At 37.3% G+C, this 23220-nt stretch overlaps 1 protein-coding gene across 2 annotated transcripts in view; it reads right to left on the reverse strand.

Annotated features, from left to right (window-relative positions):
* The window catches only part of LOC150080415 (dynamin-1-like), a 209363-nt gene that overhangs the window by 161774 nt on the left and 24369 nt on the right, over positions 1–23220 (reverse strand). For both annotated transcript variants that reach the window (XM_090381422.1, XM_090381421.1), the window contains exon 5: positions 15799–16002. In XM_090381422.1, the coding sequence (XP_090237548.1) occupies positions 15799–16002 (204 nt within the window). The remainder of the gene's footprint in view (positions 1–15798; positions 16003–23220) is intronic.

Genomic DNA, 23220 nt, shown 5'->3' on the forward strand with positions numbered 1-23220 from the left:
GATGAACTAATGAGGCTTGTGGCACAGAAGAAAAATGTGTGGGATGCATATAAATTAGTAGGTGACACAAAAGTCTATGGCAGATATTAGCTAGTCTGTAATAAAGTCACAAAGGAGGTTAGGCAAGCGAAGTCTGATTACGAGAAATCCTTGGCAAAGGATGCAAAGAAAAACAACAAAGACTTCTTTACTTATGTAAACTTTAGAAGGAAGGGAATGAATCAGATTAGTCCACTTGATGTTGGTGGTTCGACTGTTGATGATCCTGCTCAGATAGCTGACAAACTGAATGAGGATTTTGCATCTATATTCACACATGAGGAATTCTGTAAGGAAGGGGAGGACAGAAGTTTACTAAACTCTTAACATGGAGCTGAACAATTTTGCAGTAACAGAGAGCAAAATGGAGGAGAAATCGTTGAAGTTAAACATAAAAAAAAGGTATCTAGGGCAGATGGAATCTATCCACTTATATTGAAAGAGGCTGCGAGGGAAGTAAGCAAATCCTTAGCCGTAATTAAGAGAGCATCCTTGGATTCAGAAGAGGTCTCCATGGACTCGAGATGTGCAAATGTATCCCCAATTCATAAAGGGGATTCAAAGGGTGACACAAATAATTATAGAACTGTTAGTTTAACCTCTCTTCAGTGGAAAATAATGGAGTCACTGGTTAAAGAAGTGATGCAGGATCACCTAGACAAGACTGCAGCAATAGTTCAGACACCGCATGGGTTTGTTAAGGGGGAAGTCTTATTTCACCAATTTGATTGGATACTATGATGTGGTCACAAAGGAACTGGATGTAAAAAATAATTTTGATATCATATACTTTGATTTCATGAAAGTTTTTGATACTGTTGCACATGGAAGACTGTTGTACAAATTTGAGCAGTATGGCATTAAGGGCAAGTTGCTGCAATCGATAAAGGGATGGTTGAGTAGGAAACAGCAGAGAGTGGTAATAAATGGACACTGTTCTATGTGGACTAATGTTATTAGTGGAGTCCCCCTGGATTCAGTGCTGGGACCATTATTGCATTGTGTATTTATTAATGATATTGATGAAGGTATATCAAGCTTAATTTCCAATTTTGCAGATGATATAAAGGTTGGCAGGGTTGTTAATGATTGGAAAGACAGTATGCCACTGCAACCGTATCTAGAAATGTTAGGTAGATGGGCTGAGAAGTGACAACTGAAGTTTAATATTGACAAATGCAAAGTACTGCATATGGGTAGTAGTAACCCAAGAGAAATGTACCAATTCTGTGGTAATGCACTCAGGGAGGTAGAGAATGAAAAAGACCTGGAGGTAATTGCCAGTCGGATATGAAGTTCTCTGAGCAGTGCAGACAGGCTGATAGAGCAGGTCCTTGAGTTTTCTCAATGATATATAGGAAATTTGCTAGCAGAGACAATGAGGTGATTATACCTTTGTATAAGGCAATGGCCAGGCCATACCTTGAGTACTGCATATAGGTCTGGAGGCCTCATGTTATGAAGGATGTAGAGTTGCTGGAATGAGTACAGAGAAGGGCAGCAAGATTAGTGAGGGGAACAAAGGCGTGCTCTTAACAATTCTTAATCATTGTTTCTGTCACATCTTGACTCCACACTTTCACCAACTCTTATATGTGCATCCACAGATCTATAACAGAATCTATAGGTTGGTTTGTTTCTATTCTCAGTATAATTTTTTTCAGTATGTGCCTTTGGTAGTGCATTTTCGAATTCTTGATAATGCTTTGGTCTATTGGCTGCAGTTTAGAAGAGGTATTTGGAGGGAAGAAAACAAGCTTCACACTTGTAAGTTTTGAAATTACTGAGTGAAGGTGGGCAGGGCATTTGTGGACAATCAACACAATTTTTCTGTTTTCTTTTGTCATCTTTCTATCAAAATTTAAAATCCACTGTTCTCAAAAATTTCACTTGTCATCCAAGCTTCTTTGTTGTAGTCCAACTCTAACGACTTTACTCCTTTGGAACATCGGGGTTGTTTACTTTTGCCTATTACCAAAAGCTTTAGTTTTTCATTACCAGCCATATTTGCACTAACCAAGACTGTAATTCTCTCCTTACTATTTTTACCACCTACACATATCACCTTTAAAAGTGTCTTGTTCGGCAAACATTTTAAAAATATACCTATTTCATCAACATTGAATATGTCTTTGGGCTGGTAGTCCTCAATAATTTTTTTCAAAACTGTTTCTTTCCAATGGGTACAGTCATCCTCGATTATAACCCCACTTTCACCAGAAATAATTTTCTTTAGTAAGGCATGGCACTTTTCAAATTTGTCCAGCCAACCAGAACTAGCTTGGAACGTTTTATGCCCCAAAAAAGATCCATACTCACTCCACAGCCTTTTCTTTTATTAATGGCCCTGATATCGGCATGTTTTGGTCTCTAATCAACTTTGCCCACTTAAAAATGGCTTCATCCACATCTTCATACAGGCATAAATTTTGTGTGCTTCTGACTGGGCCCTATTTCCTCAAACAGTTTGAGAATTGAAATACAATTTGTCAAAATGGTTGACGCACTACTGGCAGGGATACCAAATTTTAAAGCCCCAATCTACACTATTAAACACTTCCACTTTTTCCACTACACTCAAGGATTTCCTCTTATGCATTGTAAGGTTACTTGCATAGCAGCTAAAACAAAACTGATTTAGGAACCACTTGTACCTACCATACAGAGACATGAAATTTAGTGAAAGTGTGGATGACTCATTTCTGCGAAACAACAAATGAATTTTCGGAATAAAGGAAACTCACTTTCTCCTAATTTTTGAATCGGGTGCTTAAAATAGAAAACAGGTTGACCAGGGCCAATGTGCATGTCAGAAATATGCCTTAATCTTTGCGAATGGCTGTGGACACATTGACAGCAGTTGACCAGCACAACTTCTTGGTACCGTTATTGTTATTTGGTGTTTAGGAGCATTAGCAACTAAGGCCATATTGCTCCGGGAATATGCAGTGGTCATTCCCTGACCTTTCCGCATCCTCCGTATTTGGTGGTGACGGGCTCGAACCCCGGTCTAATCAAGAAGCATGTGCTACGCACTGCTGCTCCTTCCCACCTGGCTACGGAGGCGCCCTCTTGGTACCGTAAAGGAGGTTGTATAGGTTTTACTGGCACCACTAAAATGCTTCCTGCAGCATCAGCTGTTGCCTAAAGGCCAGAGGTAGGAACAATGCATACCCAGGTCTCTCTAAATCAGTTTCTTCGTTATACATAATCTATTTTTAATGCAATGATGAAGAGGAAATCAAAAATTCACTAAGTAGAAAAATTCACTATATGGAAGTTAACATATATAACATACATATATATACCATATTTGACGGCATATAAGACACATCCATTTTAGAAAGGAAAATTAAGGAAAAAAAAGTTTTAGTGTATCTAGGCATTTAATATTTATTCTAATGTGTATAGTAGAAAAAAGTTCATCCTAAACATGTGATCAGAACAGCAAGAAAAATACTAATACTGTAAAAAATACTAATATTATACATTACAGTACTTAATTATTAATTTACCAATACAGCAATTTAAAAAAGAAATAAAAGAATCTTAGCTACATTAGAAAATATTTTATATGAAGTAAACTACTACTAGAATTGAAAATGAACAAAAATACAGTGAGGGAATGGTAAAAAACATTAGTGTTCTGCAAAGGGAAAGTTCCATCATTTTGAAAACCAAAATAAAATCATCGCCTTCAAATCCCAAAAATTCTTCCTCACTAATATTGGTATCACTGTCTTTAAATAACACTGTGTCTTCAGTGCCATCAAAGGCATTATTAATTCCAGTCTTCTTGAAAGACTATAATTATTTTACCACTTATATTTCTCCAAGATTCCTTAACCCATTCACACGCCTGTGCAATGGTGGGCCTGTTCATTCTTCCTGCGGGTGTGAGGTCATGATCAGGTTCTCCCATCCATTTGTTCCACTGTTCAATCATATTTTGCTTAAATGGCTTGTTTATGGACACATCCGAAGGCTGCAATTGGCTTGTCAGTCCACCAGAAATGACAACTACCTGTGTATTCAATTCCCTCACCCTCTTTTTAATGACTTCAGTTCTATGGGCGCTGAACTGGTCCCAAATGAGAAGAGATGGCGTCCCTAAGAGGGCACCAGAATGCTTTGCCCACATTTTTTTTGGAACCATAAATTCATTCCAGATTTATCCATTCATCCTTTTGAATGAACAAATATACCTTCTAGAATTTTTTTTTCCCCCTTAGGTGGCATTTTTTTTTAAATATTAAAAATAGTGGTAGTTTTGTGCCACCAGCACAACAGGCCAAAATTATTGTGTAATGTATTTTCTCATGCCCGGTGGTTTTTGCTGACACTGTTTTAGACCCTTTAATATTCTCAGTTTTGTTGGATGGTGCATCAAAAGTTAGTGGGACCTCGTCCATATTTCCTATTTGGCTAAGTTCAAAATAAGTTTGTTTTCGTGCCTTTATTACAAATTTATGGAATTCCAGTATTTTTTCTTCATGATTTGCTGGTAATTTTTGCACAATTGATGTTTTTGTATGCATTGATAAACCATTCCTTTGCAGGAATTGGTAACACCAACCTTCTGTTCCAGAAAAATTCGGAATTTCTCATCCTTCTGCTAATATCCTGGCCTTATACATAATCATTTTGGTAGAAACAGGGTGGGATGACGAGGCTATGTTTACTTTTTTTAGCAGCTTGAAATTCTTTTTCTTGCTTCCACCAGATGCGTATCATTTTTTCCATAGGCGGTGGCCCAAAAAAAAAAAACTTTCTGTAAATCTGTTACCATGTGTTTTAGCATGATCTATTACATTTAGTTTATATCCAATAGTGTAACTCAACCTCTTTTCTCCTGCAGCCATTTTTTGAGGGTAAAATACTTTTAAAATAATGTCAAATGGCAAGATTAAACAATACTGTTACGAAACAGGGTTCTGATTAAAAACAACTGTATACAATTTAACACTATTCTTTATTTTATTTCAGTCACACACTATTAAAGTACACTACTGTACACAGAGATGCACTCAACATCACGAAAGCCTGCATAGAACTAACTGGCCCACCGGTTGTGCCATCTTTTAAAGAATCTGTGAACTATTGAGAAACTTGAAGAATCTTGAAGCTTCCATCACCTTCTTAGCTTTTCCTGTGTTCCCTGGCTTCAGAAACTTCTTGGACCCGATTCCAAACAGCTATGCAAGTTCAAAAGTACACTAGAGTGTCCTGTTATCCTTCAGAAACAAAAATATTCTCACCGACCGGCAAAATACAACTTGCCCACTCGCCCTGACGCCAATGTGGGAGGCACCTTCCGCATATAGGATGCAGGCTGATTTTTTAAGGCTTTTTTTGGAAAAAAGTGCATCTTATATGCGGCCAAATACTGTGTGTGTGTGTGTGTGTGTGTGTGTATATGTGTGTGTGTATGTGTGTATTTATATACAGCATTATTACTTTTTAAAATTAATTTTAGTACTACTTGGGAGCAGCTGGATTGTAGTGACCCAAACCAACCTGCTAGTTATATATAAATCTAGCCCTGGTATGGATAGCGTAATTGTCATCAGACATAATTCCAATATTAGCATAGGCACACGATGCAAGATAGCAAGCTTATATAGCATCAGCCAAAAAAAAAAAAAAAACCCTTATTTCACCCACCCACTCACCCCAAATGTTTTTCAAGTCTTGCTTTGAATCTATTTAAGCTATCAACTTTTACAATGACAGTTGGAAGTTTGTTCCAACAATCAACCTGCTACCTAAAGGCAAACTTCCACACATCTATCCTACAACTATCTTTCCTCAATTTGAATTTATGCCCTCTTGAGCGATTATTCTGAGCAAAAGGAAGAATCCCATCACCACTGAGCATGCTCAAACCATTCAAGGCTTTATACACCTCAATCAGATCACCTCGCAGGTGCCTAGTCTCCAGACACTGTAATTTGCAAAACTTAAGCCTTTCTTCATAAGAGCAACCCTTTGTTCTATTCACTAATCTTGTTGCCCTTCTCTGTACTCGTTCCAACAGCTCTACATCCTTCTTAAAATGAGGCCTCCAAGACCTGTATACAGTATTCAAGGTGTGGCCTGACCATTGCCTTTTACAAGGGGGATAATCATCTCCTTATTCCTAATAGAAAAATTCCTCTGTATCATTGACAAGACACCATGAGCTACTCTTGCAGACTGTCTGCACTGCTGAGAAAACTTCATATCTGCCTACACAATTACCCCCAGGTCCTTTTCACTCTCTAACACTGTCAGTGTAGTATCACACAGTTGATACGTTACTCTCAGGTTACTGCTTCCCATATGCAGTACTTTACATTTGTCAATGTTAAACTTCAGTTGCCACCTCTCAGCCCATCTGTCAAACTTTTCTAGATCCTGTTGCAGCAGCATACAGTCATTTGTGTCATTAACAACCCTGCCGACCTTTGTATCGTCTGCAAACTTGGACATTAAGCCTGATATACCATCATCAATATTATTAATGAATACAGAAAAGAACAATGGACCCAACACTGAACCCTGACGGACTCCACTAATAACATTAGTCCACAAAGAGCAGTGTCCATTGATTACCACTCTGTCTTCTCCCACTCAACCATCCCTTTATCCATAGCAGCAAATTGCCTCCAATGCCTCACTGCTCCAATTTGTGCAGCAGTCTTCCATGTACAACAGTATCAAAGGCTTTTATAAAATCCAAATATATGATAACAAAGCTATTCTTTGCATCCAGTTCTTTGTGACTACATCATAGTATCCACTCAAATTATCAGACAAGACTTCCCCTTAACAAACCCATGCTGTGTCTGAACTATAACTGAAGTCTTGTCTAGATGAGCCTGCAATGCTTCTTTAACCAGTGCCTCCATTAATTTCCCTGGAACAGAAATTGAACTAACAGGTCTGTAATTATCTGTGTCTCCTTTTGATCCTCCTTTGTGGATTGGGGTCACATTTGCACATCTCCAGTCAATGGGTACCTCCAGAGTCCAGGGAAGCTCTCATAATTATGGCCAAGGGCTTGCTTATTTCCTTTGCCACCTCCGTTAATATAACTGGATAGATTCCATCCACCCCAGGTGCCTTTCTTGTGTTTATCTTCAACAGTTTCTCCTCCACTTTACTCTCAGTTATTACACAATTATCTAGCTTACTGCCAGAGCTGAATACACCTCAGGCATTCCCCTCCCTGAATAACTCCTCATGTGTGAATGTTGATGCAAAATATTCATTTTTTTTTGTTAGCTACCTGAGCAGGATCATCAACAGGTGAACCATCGATATGAAGTGGACCAATCTGATTCATAAATAAATCGTGACATAAATAAAGAACTCTTTGCTGTTTTTCTTTGCATCCTTTGCCAAAGATTTCTTGTAATCTGCCTTTGCCTGCCTAACCTCCTTTGTAACTTGGTTACAGACCAGCTTATATCTATAATATGCTTTGGTGTCACGTGTTAATTTATATGTATCCCATGCATTTTTCTTCTCTGTCACAGGTCTAATTAGTTCATCTGACATCCATTTAGGCCTAAATCTTTTGAATAATATTTCTTTTTTGGTATGAAAAGCTTCCAAGATTAATTCTTTGAATGCTTGCCATTTTGAATTTGCTGTTAGTAACATCATCAGTTGGTTCCACCGTATAGAATTTAAATATTGTCTCAGACCATCGTAGTCACCTTTACGAAAGCAAAAACCCTTCCCTTTACTCTTGATGGTAGTTACCTCTGAGTAAATCCCACTTCAGCACACAGTATCACTGCCACCTAGTGGTTTCTTTATTGGCAGATTCTTGATGCATGAAGATTCATTACTGATAATCAGATCAAGAGTATTACTCCCTCTAGTTGCCTCCTGAACATGCTGCGGTAGAAAACAATCCTCCAATAAATCCACAAAAGCCTTGCTAGTGTGTGAGTGACCAACCCACAAATTCCAGTCAATATCCGGGAAATTAAAATCCACCATTATAAGACACTAATTTACTGGCCCACTATTTCTCTACACAATTGCTCATTATATTCATCAGATTCATTAGGCCTATAACACACACCTTTTCTCATTTTTCCTTTCCCAGTGCTTATGTCACACCAAACAGACTCAACATTGCATTATCCACCAAAATCAATTGGATGTACTTCCTTAGATTTTATGTGTTTCTTAACTAACAGCATAACCCCTCCTCCCTTCTTGTCCTGTCTATCCTTTCTGTACACATTGCACTCCCCAAATTCCAGTTCTGCACTGCTTATGTCTGTGTGACACCATGTCTCTGATATCCCAACAATATCTGCCTTTGATGTCTTGACTAGCACTTCAAGCTCATCGAATTTATTAACTATACTCCTAGCATTGGTGTACATGCAAGTATACATGCACCTGTTTCTACTCTTAGTTACCCTAACACAGCCCATGTATTTACTTGTTCCACTATGACTCCCAGCAGTCCTGGAAATTCCCATTGCCTTGCTTTCCAGGCTGCTGCTCAATTGCATTTCAATAGAAGTAGTGCAAGAATCACTTTTACCTCTGCCAGCGGCTACCGTTAATCTATCAGTCCATATATCCCCCCAAGCTAGCAGTTTTCTGACCCACCTAACTCTGCCTTGATAGCATCAGCAAATATTCTTGCACCCTTTCTATTTAAGTGTATCCCATCCCTGTAGAAGAAGTCTCTCCTGTTAACAAGCACAGACCAGGCTGAGAAAAATTCTACCTCTTGAGCCTTGCACAATCTCTCCAGGGCCGAATTTATTGACAAGGCTCTCATCATATACTCCCTCCTATCGTGTCTGGGCAGAATTGCAGACACTTTCAAATTCAACCCTAACTCATGGCTTTTTTTCAACATTGTCTTGTACTTAAGTAATTCTGTTGGTCTCCTACTCTTAATATCATTAGTGGCAACATGTACAACAATATCACTCTTTGTGCCCTTAAAAGGATGATATCTGCCCTACAACGTCATCAACCTTTGCCCATAATATATATATATAAACAATAGGCATGAATATAAAAGTTATTAGCCAGATCAGAAATTTAATTGTACGTAGGTTAAATCCTATGTACAATTGTATAAATGCTTTTTCTTTACTTTTCACTTTTTACTATCTAACCGTAATTTTCATACCTCAAGATCTATTAGAGTAATTCGAGGGAAACTGAGGTACTGTTACTATACTCATCCCTACTTCCTTTCTCCTTATGTAAGCTATAGCTTGCTTTTGTATAAATATAAAAATAATACCACAACAAATTGAAAATTATAGTTGGCCTTTTTCCTTATATTCATTTTGAAGGTATCTGTCGGGCTAAATGTTATCTTGCTGGTTTGCTACTAAATTATAACATAATTAAGGTTAAGATTTGGCCACTGTTAAATAAGCAGACCGCAATCAGAAACAGATAGCTCCGTTAATTATTGGTAGGATATATTGAGAGGGTTAGCCCTTGAAAAAGTCCCTTTCAATGTATCTCTACACCAATAGTTAACTACATAATCATCATTGTGTTATATATTTATATTTTATTACAAATTATATGTTTATTTCGGGTTTGGCCATGTAAGCCTACATGGGCTATTTTAGTTTTTATAAGTTATTTTGGCCTTATGGCCTACTGCAAGCTGTATACTGTTGTGTTCATATACATGTTCAGCATTTGTATGGTACTTATTGTGCTTTTACTATAATAACTATATATATATATATCTAAAAATCTGATAGTATATAACAGAGCTATGATGCTCAATATGTTCTACGTTGATATCAATACTTGTAGAAGAATAAGAGAAATTTACCTCAATATAAATTTCAATTATTCTTCTACATATACATATAAAAATAGGGAATCTTTCATCCAAATTTATTTAATATCAAGAGATGAAGTACAAGTGTGAAGTAATCTTAATAAAATGACAAGTAGTAAGAAACAGCATTAGAATTAGTAATGGCAAATGATGGAAGAAAGCAAGCTCATACAGCATCAGCAAAAAAAAAAAAAAAAAAGAAGAAACACCTCCCATAGTTTTTGTCTAGTTCTTCCTTGAATTTATTTAAGCTATCAACTCTCAAATAGTAGTAATGGCAAATGATGCAAGAAACCAAGCTTATATAACATCCACCAAAAAAAAAAAAAAAACCCCTACACAGTTCATCTATCCATACCTTCCAAGAATTTGTCTAGTTCTTCCTTGAATTTATTAAACTCATTTACCTCCACAACAAAAGATGAACGCCCATTCCAACAATCAACCATACACTGGCTAAAGGCAAGCTTTCGCAGATCTATCCTGCCACCAACCTTCAACTTGAACTCCCTCACGTGTAGGTAATAGTATTTACCATATAGTTCAAAGAAGCCATGGGCTTTTGCTGCACTGGAAAAAAAAATCCCACCCAAGCAGATAAGATACAAATTATATGCATCCCTCCTCACACAGGTAACTAGTACACATCTTCAGTGCACAGGTAACTAGCTGACCTTTGAATTTATTCAAACTGTCAGTCTCAACAACCTGTGACAGCAACTTGTTTCAATAATCAATGACTCACTGGCTACAAAACTTCCTACAATCTAATCTGTAATTTGATTTTATGACCCCAACTTCTGGAATTCTTTATAACAGAATTCCACCTTCATTCATTTTACTAATCCCTCTCAGAAACCTCAATCAGGTTACTTCTGATGTGCCTGGTTACCAAGCTCTGTAACCCACATAATTGGAGTATTTCTTCATATGGTGGTCCTTCTGCTGATCTCACTAGTTGAGTTGCCTTTCTTTGGACCCTTTCAAGAAGCTCAATGTCTTTTTTCAGATGAAGTCCCCATACATGAACACAGTATTTCAAATGGGAACTTATAATTGCCTTATACAGTGGGATTATGACCTCCCTATCTGTACAGGATAACATTCAATAAATCATCAATAGAACACCATGGGCTTTCCTGGCTGCCTATTATGGGATGTAAGTGCAAGAAATGTAGCCCTTCTAAGACAACATATCAAAGTGAAGCAATCAGTCTTACCTGTGAATCCAAGAAACATGTTGAATCAGGTAGTAATGCAACCATCCTCCACAATGCACAAATTTCAAAGGGTAACTATCCAGCCTACTCTAAAATATGTGAAACATGAAGGAACAAATGCAAATTCCAAATTATCAAGTAGAAAAAGCTACCTACTCAGAGGTGAAAGAAATTATTTAAAACAGCTGAAACTTCTATGCAGTCTATAGCCATTCAAATATATTTGTCAGTTCCTCCAAGACACATCTATTGCCAAATGAGCTTGTTTTGCTCCTTACTTTCAAATTTGTAGTAAATAATTAGAGCACCCTTTCAATTTTGGCTGACAAAATCGAAGATAGCTAAATCAAAAGTGAAGAAAATCTCAAAAGGCACTACCACTCCCTTCCACCAGAATGGATACTAATGAGCACAGATGAGCCAATGCTTACAGGTGGCAAGTATCGGAACAACTAAATAAAACTGAAAAAAGCTAAATATTTGCAAAACAGACTAATTCAGAAAGATTAAATGGAAACAAATGTGAATTTTCCCTAAAGGTGTCCTAAAAAATATAAAACAAACAGGCTGGTATAAGCAATCTGCTTTGAAAAGAAATCAGACTTAACCTGTATCCTTAAAACCAAATAAGGGAAAACATCCTCAAACAGAATTGTAGGCTTGTGCCCAACCACCCATGATATATATGGTCTAATTCATTGCATTGAATACTCCATGTTGTTACTCAAAAAAGAAATTCCCATTTGACCTAAAGCAGCAAGTCCAGTGATCACATCATTGGAAGCATCTGTAGAAGTTCTAGGTTTTCAGTTCTGGAAACTGAGTTTGCAACTGTTTTTGAACAGCAGTGATGCCATTAAGTCTCCTCCACTTCAGTGTAAACTTCAGTTTTTTTAAAAAAAAAATTCACACAATGTCAAATCTGAAGTAGAAGTGAGTCAACAGTGATGTGGCTTTTTTTTTGCATAATCACAGCAGTGAGAAGGAGCACTGTTGTAATGACAAAACCAATCTCCAGTGTACATCTTTCCAATAAACTACAGAGCATCTTTATAAAAGTGTTAATTTACAGTTTTTTCCTGTAAGAAGAATTCCTAATACCCAATTCCATTAGTGTAGAAAAACATGCTGTTCACATTGGTCCCATTTCAGACTCTTCAATTGTGAAGATTATCCTTTTGTTTCAGGGTTGTACGCACACACACACACACACAAGGTGGTAGCAGAATCATGCTAATGCTCTTTGCAAATTTCAGGAAATTTGTTTTTCTGGAAATGACTGGCTTCACAGAATAGCACTATTTGACACTGCATTCTGCTACCACCTAGCAGACAAATTTTGTACTAACTACAGTAGTGTCTGATGACACAACATCTTGTGATGCAGGTGCTGTGGTTGCAACGGAGCCCCGAGTTCATGGGAGGAGACAAAAGAAAGGAAATAAGGAGCTTGGAGAGCCAATAAGGAAACATTACACCAGGATCCAAGCTTTTGATGATACGTCACCAGTAGAGTCATTTTGCAGCTAGTGTCTGAAACCTTTTTCGTCACACATTGTATGTCATCATTTCAACCCTAGGGGCTCACATCTGGTAGTGGTAGTAGTAGTGGCACTTGATGCAAGAAAGCAAGTGTAGGAGCTTATGCAGCATCAGCCAAAAAAAAAAAAAAAAAAAATCACACCATACCCTCCAATTGCCTGTCCAGTTCCTCCTTAAATTTATTTAACCTATCAACTTCCACAACGACAGATGGAAGTTTGTTCCAGCAATTAACCACCCGCTGGCTAAAGGCAAATTTCTGCACATCTATTCTACATCTATCCTTTCTTAATTTGAACTTATGTCCCCGTAGGTTCGTATTCTGAACAAGTGGGAGGATCCCATCAGAATTCAGCGTGCTCAACCCATTCAAGGCCTTATAGACCTCAATCAGATCACCGCGCAGGTGCCTAGTCTCCAGCCACTGCAATTTGCAGAACTTAAGCCTCTCTTGGTAAGAGGATCCCTTCATTCCCCTCACCAATCGTGTTGCTCTTCTCTGTACACGCTCAAGCAAATCTACATCCTTCCTAAAATGAGGCCTCCAGACCTGTACGCAGTACTCAAGGCGTGGCCTGACCATTGCCTTATACAGAGGGACAATCACCTCCTTTTCCCTGCTAGCAAAATTCCTATATATCATTGACAAAACCCCATGACCTGCCCTAGCAGCCTGTCTACATTGCTCAGAAAACTTCATATCTGACTGCACAATTACTCCCAGGTCTTTTTCATTTTCTACCACCTTAAGTGTAGTACCACACAGTTGGTACGTTTCTCTGGGGTTACTTCTACCCATATGCAGTACTTTGCATTTGTCAAGGTTAAACTTCAGTTGCCACTTCTTAGCCCATCTGCCCAAATTATCTAGATCCTGTTGCAGTAGCACACTGCCATTACTGTCATTAACAACCCTGCCAACCTTCGTGTCATCTGCAAACTTCGACATTAAGCCTGATATACCTTCATCAATATCATTGATAAATATACAAAACAACAGTGGACCCAACACCGAACCCTGTGGGACTCCACTAATAACATTAGTCCACGAAGAGCAGCACCCATTGATTACCACCCTCTGTCTTCTCCCACTTAACCATCCTTTTATCCATTGTAGCAACTTACCCTTAATACCATTCTGCTCCAATTTGTACAGTAGTCTTCCATGCGCAACAGTGTCAAAAGCTTTCCTGAAATCCAAGTATATGATATCAAAATTATTTTTTGCATCCAGTTCCTTTGTGACCACATCATAATAACCAATCAAATTTGTCAGACAAGACTTTCCCTTAACAAACCCATGCTGTGTCTGAATTATTGCTGCAGTCTTGTCTAGATGATCCTGCAATGCATCTTTAACCAGTGACTCCATTATTTTACCCGGAACAGAAGTTAAACTAACTGGTCTGTAATTATTCGTGTCACCCTTCGAACCTCCTTTGTGAATTGGGGATACATTTGCACATCTCCAGTCCGTGGGAACCTCCCCTGAGTCCAAGGATGCTCTCATAATTATGGCTAAGGGTTTGCTTAGTTGCTTTGCCGCCTCCTTTAATATAACTGGATAGATCCCATCCGCCCCAGGTGCCTTTCTTATGTTTAACTTCAACAATTTCTCCTCCACTTTGCTCTCAGTTATTACAAAATCATTAAGCACACTGCTACAATTTGATAACCTTCTTCCATTTTCAAACTGTAATGATTCCTCACGTGTGAATGTAGATGCAAAATACTCATTCAGTTTGTTTGCTATCTGAGCAGGATCATCAACAGTCGAACCATCGATGTCAAGTGGACCAATCATATTCAGCCCCTTCCTTTTAGAGTTTATATAAGTAAAGAAATCCTTGCTGTTTTTCTTAGCATCTTTTGCCAAAGATTTCTCGTAATCCGCCTTTGCCTGCCGAACCTCCTTTGTGACCTGATTACAGACTAGCTTATATCTGCTACAGGCTTCTGCGTCGCCTGATAATTTATATGCATCCCATGCATTTTTCTTCTCTGTCACGAGTCTCATTAGTTCATTTGATAACCATTTAGGCCTAAACCTTGAACAATATTTCTTCATCGGTATGAAAAGTCTAGTAGCTTCCACGATTAATTCCTTGAATGCTTCCCACTTAGAATTTACTGTTTGTAACATCGTCAGTCGATCCCACTGTACAGAATTTAAAAACTGTCTGAGACCACTGTACTCCCCTTTACGGAAGCAAAAACCCTTTCCTTTACCCCTAACGGTAGTTACCTCTTTGAGTAAATCCCACTTCAGCACACTGTGATCACTGCCACCTAGTGGTTCCTTTATCTGCAAATTCTTAATACACGAATGATCACTGCTGATAACCAGATCAAGAGTATTACTTTCTCTGGTTGCCTCTCGAACATGCTGCTGCAGAAAACAATCATCCAATAAATCCACAAAAGTCTGACTAGTGTGTGAGTGACCAACCCACAAGTTCCAGTCAATATCTGGGAAGTTAAAATCCCCCATTATAAGACATTCTGATTTACTGGCCCACTCTATTTCTCTGTACAATTGTTCATTGTACTCATTCGAGTCATTAGGCCTATAACACACTCCTACTCTTATCTTTGCTTTTGCAGTGCTTATGTCACACCAAACTGACTCAACAGTGCACTGTCCATCTATATCAACTGGATGCACTTCTTTTGATTTTATGTTTTTCTTAATTAACAGCATAACACCTCCTCCCTTTCTGTCCTGTCTATCCTTTCTGTACACATTGTACTCCCCAAATTCCAGTTCTGCATTCCTTATATCTTTGTGACACCACGTCTCTGCTATCCCAACAATATCCGCCTTTGATGGTACGGGCTTGGCACGCCCAGGGTCCTGAGCACTGGATATCATCATTCTTCTCTTTCTTAGTGATCCCCTTTAACTTCTGATCTCGATCTCGATCTCTCTCTCTCTCTCTCTCTTTCTCTCTCTCTCTCTCTCTCTCTCTCTCTCAAATTTTTTTTTTGGCTGGTGCAGCATAAGCCACAGGCTTTCTTGCACCATATGGCTGATAATAATAATGCTGATTTTCTTAACTAATAGTTTTAAATTTTGGCAAATGCTATTAATACTAAATATTTCTCTAAAGCAACTGCAATGAAAATGTAACAATTTTTAACGGGGAAAAATTAAAATAATATTACCATCTGGATCAACTTCTCTGGCACATTTTAAGGCATCTGAAGTTGCAATATCTTGATTTGCAGGAGAAATTGCTAAGATAAGGCAATTTTTTGGTTTTATATAAGAATAGACCATATCTTTGACCACTTCAACAATATCTGCTGGTTGTCCTTCAGTTGGATTCTTTATCAAGCCAGGAAGGTCCACAAGAGTCAAATCTACAACTGTAAATTAAAGACAAAAAATATATATATTCCATTGTGTTTTTTCAAATCATTTCAGGTAGTAGATGGTTGTATTCCATTATTTTAGTAATTCTTAGTAATGGAAATATTATACTAGATCAGAATTCTTCCAGAAACCTAAAACTCAAAGTAACATTTCATCAGGCAAACTACTGACAAAATAATTAGTTAATGCAGCCAGTACTAAAAATAACAAGTTATATAATAAGTGTATTACATTACATTTCAGGCTTGTTTACCCATTCAGCTGACAGCTCATTTGTTGCATGTGGGCAGATATACCAAAGTCAAAAGGCTTTACATTTCCAAACACATCTAAAACCAGAAAAGGATAAAACATTGAATTACTTCAAGTAAAAGTAATCTAGCTGTGCTTTAACAGTATAGTTTAGTGAAAACTGCATTATAGATGCAGTTTCATTAAACTATGACTGAACATGTTTACACATGCCTTAAAATTTTTAAAAGCTGACAATTTACAAGGACAGCAATAATTCCATTCATATCTTCTTCAAATTAAGTTTCTGGGTTTGAATTTTAAGAGAAGTATTTGTAGTATTTTTTTATAAAAAGATATATACCAAGTTTCACACTGGTTTTATTTTTCTTGAGAGTTTGAAATTGTAAAGTGATCTGTATTTATTTTGAATGAGATTACACATAACCCATTATGCTGGATAAATATTGATGACTAAGACAGATAAAATCTTCATTGTCATTGCCCATCACAATTAGTTTGCATACATATTTTGATACATATGTAATTTGCAGCAGATTCTATAAAGCTTCACCAGTCACCAATAACTAAAGAAAGGACATTTTTTAACCTACCATTTGAAGAAGTACTTTGGTACCACTTCAGAGTACCTCTTTTTAGTACTCTTGAGAGTGCAATCCAGTCATGATAAAATATCTAGATAAATTTCCTTCTGTTGAAAACTTCAGTAGAGAATTATGGTAGGGCTTGAAAGTATGTGTTTTCAATAAAAACTGATTCATTATCTTCAGAACAACCTATCACCAAATTCCATAAACTATTTCTTGAATCAGTATAATTATTGCAGTGATTCAATATATGAAACCATGCTGCTTCATCACCACAAGAGCATAAATTAGTGTTCATAAGACCTAACTGGAACAGCTTAGAATGTAGATGAGCACCTACATTTTATAGGGAGAATGAGTAGCCAACATCAGATCACATCTACTCTTTTCCCTATATAGTAATCCCAAAAGCAAAATGTTGTTGAGCCTGTAGTAGTCTAGCACCACGGGTGATTTAAATCTAGAAAAATAAATTTCAAAGAAGTTTCAACATAGAGAGCCATACAATTATCAAATAAAAAAAAATAATATACTTCTTAACAGCAGATTGCCATTTTCAAAAAATACAATTAGAGAGAAAAAGGATAATGGATCTGGGATCTGTGTCCATTCCTCACCTTCTCATATTGCAACTTGTTAGCGAGGAGCTAATTATATGGCTTCTAAATGAATAACTGGCAATATGGAACAAAGTCAGCCAGATCTGATTGACTTATGGTGAGACAAAACAACTGCAATAGTCGAGCAGGACTGATTCAATGTCATGGTGACTTGTACGCCAGGGTATAACAAATTTTGATGACACACACAAACAGTTTACAAGAGGCTAATGGGAAGCTTTCCTGTACTGTGACTACATATCGCTGAAGACTACTGAACACCACCATTCTTTGACAATATAAACAGCAGAACATCAGCAGATGGATTTTAATAAATGGTCATGCTTAAGCATGAAACATCCAGTAAACTGTGGCAAGAAAAAAAGCTACCATGGCAGGTCATTTAGCAAGTAGATATGAGCATCATGATAACGTGGTGAAGCAGCTGAGATTTTAAAGTCCAGAAGAGCTTGTAGTTGTAGTTTGAATTTGTGTTGTAGAACTATCAGGAAGCAATAATTTCCTTCTGTTGAAAACTTCAGTAGAGAATTATGGTAGGGCTTGAAAGTACTATTTCTTGAATCAGTATAATTATTGCAGTGATTCAATATATGAAACCATGCTGCTTCATCACCACAAGAGCATAAATTAGTGTTCATAAGACCTAACTGGAACAGCTTAGAATTTATGGATCCATGTCCTGGTAAGAGATTTTTTTTTTTTTTTTTTTATGAAAATACCAAATATGAGAGGTGTTAGAACCTATAGTACTTCGTACCATGCTTGAGAAGACGAAAGAAGATATTTGTTGACAGACTTGAACTTCTGTAGACTAATTTTCAGGAAATACGTACGAAGGAAGGTTGTTCCAGAAAACAGCAGCTGAATGAATAAACAAGGAAGATGAAAAGTTGGTTCTGTGAGTTTGAAGTTGGGCAGTAAATGGATGTTGGAGGCACGTGTTCAGACTCTTTTAAAAGATAGCAGGAATAATAGAAGCCAATTCAGAAGAACAGTGCCCATGGAAGTATCTGTAGAAAATGCATGCAGCAGAAACAGTACGTCTATGAGACAGTGAATGGAGAGACTCTGTTAGAGGGGAGTCATTAATTAACCTAATTGCCCTCTTTTGAATGGAGCCTAGAAGCCTGAGAGAGGTTTTGGGGGCACTGCCCCAGATGTGAGAACAATATTCCTGGTAGGGCAGATTTGCAATTTGTACAGAGTGAACATCTGTTTGGAAGAAAAGTAACGCTGAGAGCAAAAGAGAAAACCAAGTTTTTTAGATGCAGAGGAAGCAATATTTGTAATGTGCTTGTGCCAAGAGAGATTAGAAGTCAGGGTAATCCCCAAAAGAGATATATCATTTTGCCTAGAAATCGGAGTGTCACCAAAGGTAAGCATAGGAGCAGAAAAATCCTTTTTGCAAGATATGAGGCAAGACTGAGTTTTAGAAGGACTGAAATCAACTAAGTTGTCTTTGCCCCACTGGAGAATTAGAATGTCATCAAAGGTAAGTTTTTGACTATATTTAAGGTACCATCCTAAAAATAGTCAAAACTTTCATTGCAGTAGTTTCTGAAGTGATCTTTTTTTATGGCTTTCAATATAGAAATTGCATGTGAGAATCTGTCATTACCTGCCACCATCTTTACAACTATTTGCATGCCATTGAACAAACACTGTTGTTGCTTAAGGGTTTACGGCGCAAGGACAACAAAGGCCATAATGCACCTGAACAAACACTGATGAAATAAATTTGAAATAAATCTGGAAACAGAAGTAACTAATATATCCAATATATATATATAATTATTCTTTTGTATTATGATGGTTCAATTCGCATTTTATTTTTAATATTCTATTATAGTAGTTTTATTTAATTTCTTTCTTGCTGTTAATACAGTAATGTATTAACTATAATATCTTTAGGTAAAAAACACCGGCACGGACAATGTTTAATTAGCCATCATGGCGAAAAACAATGACATTAATGAAGAACAAAGACGAGTTAAACCACAATAGAATGATAATACAAAAGAATAATAATATATATATATATATATATATATATATATATATATATATATATATATCCAATATTTTAAATTAAATAAAATAAAACATAAGCCAGTAGTATGGCAAAAACTGTAGAGCGAAAATTAACATAAAAATAACCCAAATAAACAAACGAACGAAAAACAAGAATAGACATATTCTTGTTTTTCATTCGTTTGTTTATTTGGGTTATTTTTATGTTAATTTTCGCTCTACAGTTTTTGCCATACTACTGGCTTATGTTTTATTTTATTTAATTTAAAATATTGGATGCATTTCAGCTTCATATGGAGGAATTGCCTGTCGCTGCCTCTAATGAATGCTTAATTATTTAATTATTTATTTTCACTTTATAATTAACTTATTTTAATATAATTCAATGATAGTATATATATAAATGGGGAGGAGGAAAAAAAAAAAAGAAAGAAAGTGAGGGAGGGAGAGAGGTTATTGTTTGTTATTTGGTTTTTAGGAGCATTAGCAACTAAGGCCATATTGCTCCAGGGATATGCAGTGGTCATTCCCTGACCTTTCCACATCCCCTGTATTTGGTGGTCATGGGCTCGAACCTCAGTCTAATCAAGAAGCATGTGCTACGCACTGCTGCTCCTGCCCACCTGGCTACGGAAGCGCCTTTATTAATGTGTTATTGGTAGTATTTTGCAAACTGTTAATCACAATGTAACAACTGATAAAATAACAGCAAATTATTATGAAGAGAAGTTATTTACAACTTCCATTTATTCATATATTATACAAAACATTACTGCACAGGTGGGGCATAGCCTCAGTTTGTATGTGTAGTATTGAGCAAACTGGGTTTACTACTAAAGACCTCGATCTCACATTGTGGAAGCACTTCACCATAAGTTCTCAGTATTGCACTATACACAACAAGCACTGCTCCAATCAGAAAGTATACCACTAGTTACAGATGTGGATCTTATTTATTATTTTTTTTTCAGTGCTTCCAATAACCGGTGGCCTAAGGAGAATGAATTCCTGTATCTGCACACAGGAATTCTCTTTCTTTACTCTTTCTGAGTCCATACCACACAATTTTTGCATCTCTTTCTTCCTTAAAACGAATTGTTTTTATAATTTCCAAGCATTAACCAAAGAGTGACTGACAAAAGATTGAGATTTTTTTTTTCAAATGAATCAGAAAATCCAAGCGAACATACTGCAGACTGCCAATGCATTCTGTTCATTCTTTGCTTGGATTTTCTGAAAACATAATGAACACTTAATTTTAATCTATAATATTGCAAAAGCAATAATAAAAGTAACAATGCAATTAACTTGAAAACCATATACTTTAATTAAATTTAAATTTGTATTCTGGAAACCAGCTTCAAAGTCTAATTTTATAGTAGAAAGGCATTGAAATCTTTGCAAGAATAATTAGTATTAGTAGAGGCATATGATGCAAGAAAGCCATGTTCTGCAGCATCAGCCAAAAAAAAAAAAAAAAAACACACACAACCACTCCCATTTCACCCCTCGGTTCGTTCCAAATACCAGTCCAGCTCAGCCTTAAATTTATTTAAGCTATCAACTTCCACAACATGGAATGGAAGTCTTTTCCACCAACCAACTACCCATTGGCTGGCTAAAGGCAAACTGCACATCTAACCTACATCTGTCTTTTCTCAATTTTAATTTATGCCCTCTCAGGTGATTATTCTGAGCAAGAGGAAGAATCCCATCACCATTGAGCATGCTCAAACCATTCAAGGCTTTATACACCTCAATCAGATCACCTCGCAGGTGCCTAGTCTCCAGACACTGTAATTTGCAAAACTTAAGCCTTTCTTTGTAAGAGCAACCCTTTGTTCCATTCACTAATCTTGTTGCCTTCTCTGTACTCTATCCAGCAGTTCTAAATCCTTCTTGAAATGAGGCCTCCAGACCTGTACACAGTACTCAAGGTGTAGCCTTATACAAGGGGATAATCACCTCCTTATCCCTGCTAGAAAAATTCTTGTATATCATTGACATGACACCATAAGCTACTCTTGCAGCCCGTCTGCACTGCTCAGAAAATTTCATATCTGCCTGCACAATTACCCCCAGGTCCTTTTCGTTCTCTACCACTGTCAGTGTAGTACCACAGAGTTGATACATTATTCTGGGGTTACTGTTTCCCATATGTAGTACATTACATTTGTCAATGTTAAACTACATTTGCCACCTCTCAGCCCATCTGCTCAACCTATCCAGATCCTGTTGCAGCAGAATAGCATCAGCAGTGTCCTTAACAACCCTGCCAACCTTTGTATCGTCTGCAAACTTGGACATTAAGCTTGATATACCATCATCAATATCATTTATAAATACAGAAAACAACAATGGACCCAATATTGAACCCTGAGGGACTCCACTAATAATAACATTAGTCCATGATGAGCCGTGTCCATTGATTACCACTCTCTGTCTTCTCCCCCGCCTCAGTCATCCCTTTATCCAGCAGCAGTGTGCCTCCAATGTCACACTGCTCCAATCTGTTCAGCAGTCTTCCATGTGCAACAGTATCAAAAGCCTTTCTAAGATCCAAATATATAATATCAAAGTTATTCCCTGCATCCAGTTCCTTTGTGACCACATCATAGTATTCAATCAAATTGATCAGGCAAGACTTTCCCTTAACAAAACCATGCTGTGTCCCAGCTATAACTGAAGTCTTATCTAGATGATCCTGCAGTGCTTCTTTAACCAGTGCCTCCATTACTTTTCTGGAACAGAAGTTAAACTAACAGGTCTATAATTACTTGTGTTCCTCCTTTGATCCTCCTTTGTGAATTGGGGTCACATTTGCACATCTCTGTTCCATGGGTACCGCCCCTGAGTCCAAAGAAGCTCTCATAATTATGGCTAAGGGTTTGCTTACTTCCTTTGCTGCCTCCTTTAATATAACTGGATAGATCCCATCCACCCCGAGTGCCTTTTTTATGCTTATCTTCAACAATTTCTCCTCCACTTTCCTCTCAGTTATTACAAAATCATCTAGCTCACTGCCAGAGTTTACTTCACCTCTGGCATTACCCTCCCTGAATAACTCCTCATGTGTGAATGTAGATGCAAAATACTCATTTAGCTTGTTAGCCACCTGAACAAGATCATCAGCAGTTGAACCATCAATATCCAGTGGACCAATCTGATTCATCCCTTTCCTTCTAGAGTTTACATAGGTAAAGAACTCTTTGTTGTTTTTCTTTGCATCCTTTGCCAAGGATTTCTCATAATCTGCCTTTGCCTGCCTAATCTCCTTTGTGACTTGGATACAGACAAGCTTATATCTATCATAGGCTTCCATGTCACCCATTAATTTATATGTATCCCATGCATTTTTCTTCTCTGCATATATCTCATTAGTTCATCTGACATCGATTTAGGCCCAAACCTTGAACAATATTTCTTAGTTGGAATGTAAAGACAATTAGTTGGTATGTAAAGTTGGTATGTAGTAGCTTCCAAGATAAATTCTTTGAATGTTTCCCATTTTTAATTTGCTGTTGGTAACATCTTCAGTTGGTCCCACCTTATAGAATTTAAATACTGTCTCAGACCACCATAGTCGCCTTTATGAAAGCAAAAACCCTTCCCTTTACCCCTGATGGTAGTTACCTCTTTGAGTAAATCCCACTTCAGCACACTGTGATCACTGCCACCTAGTGGTTCCTTTATCGGCAGATTCTTAATGCATGAAGAATCA

Source organism: Mastigoproctus giganteus, chromosome 9, assembly GCF_048544385.1.
Source record: "Mastigoproctus giganteus isolate SK-2022 chromosome 9, ASM4854438v1, whole genome shotgun sequence".
NCBI classification, from domain to species: domain Eukaryota; kingdom Metazoa; phylum Arthropoda; class Arachnida; order Uropygi; family Thelyphonidae; genus Mastigoproctus; species Mastigoproctus giganteus.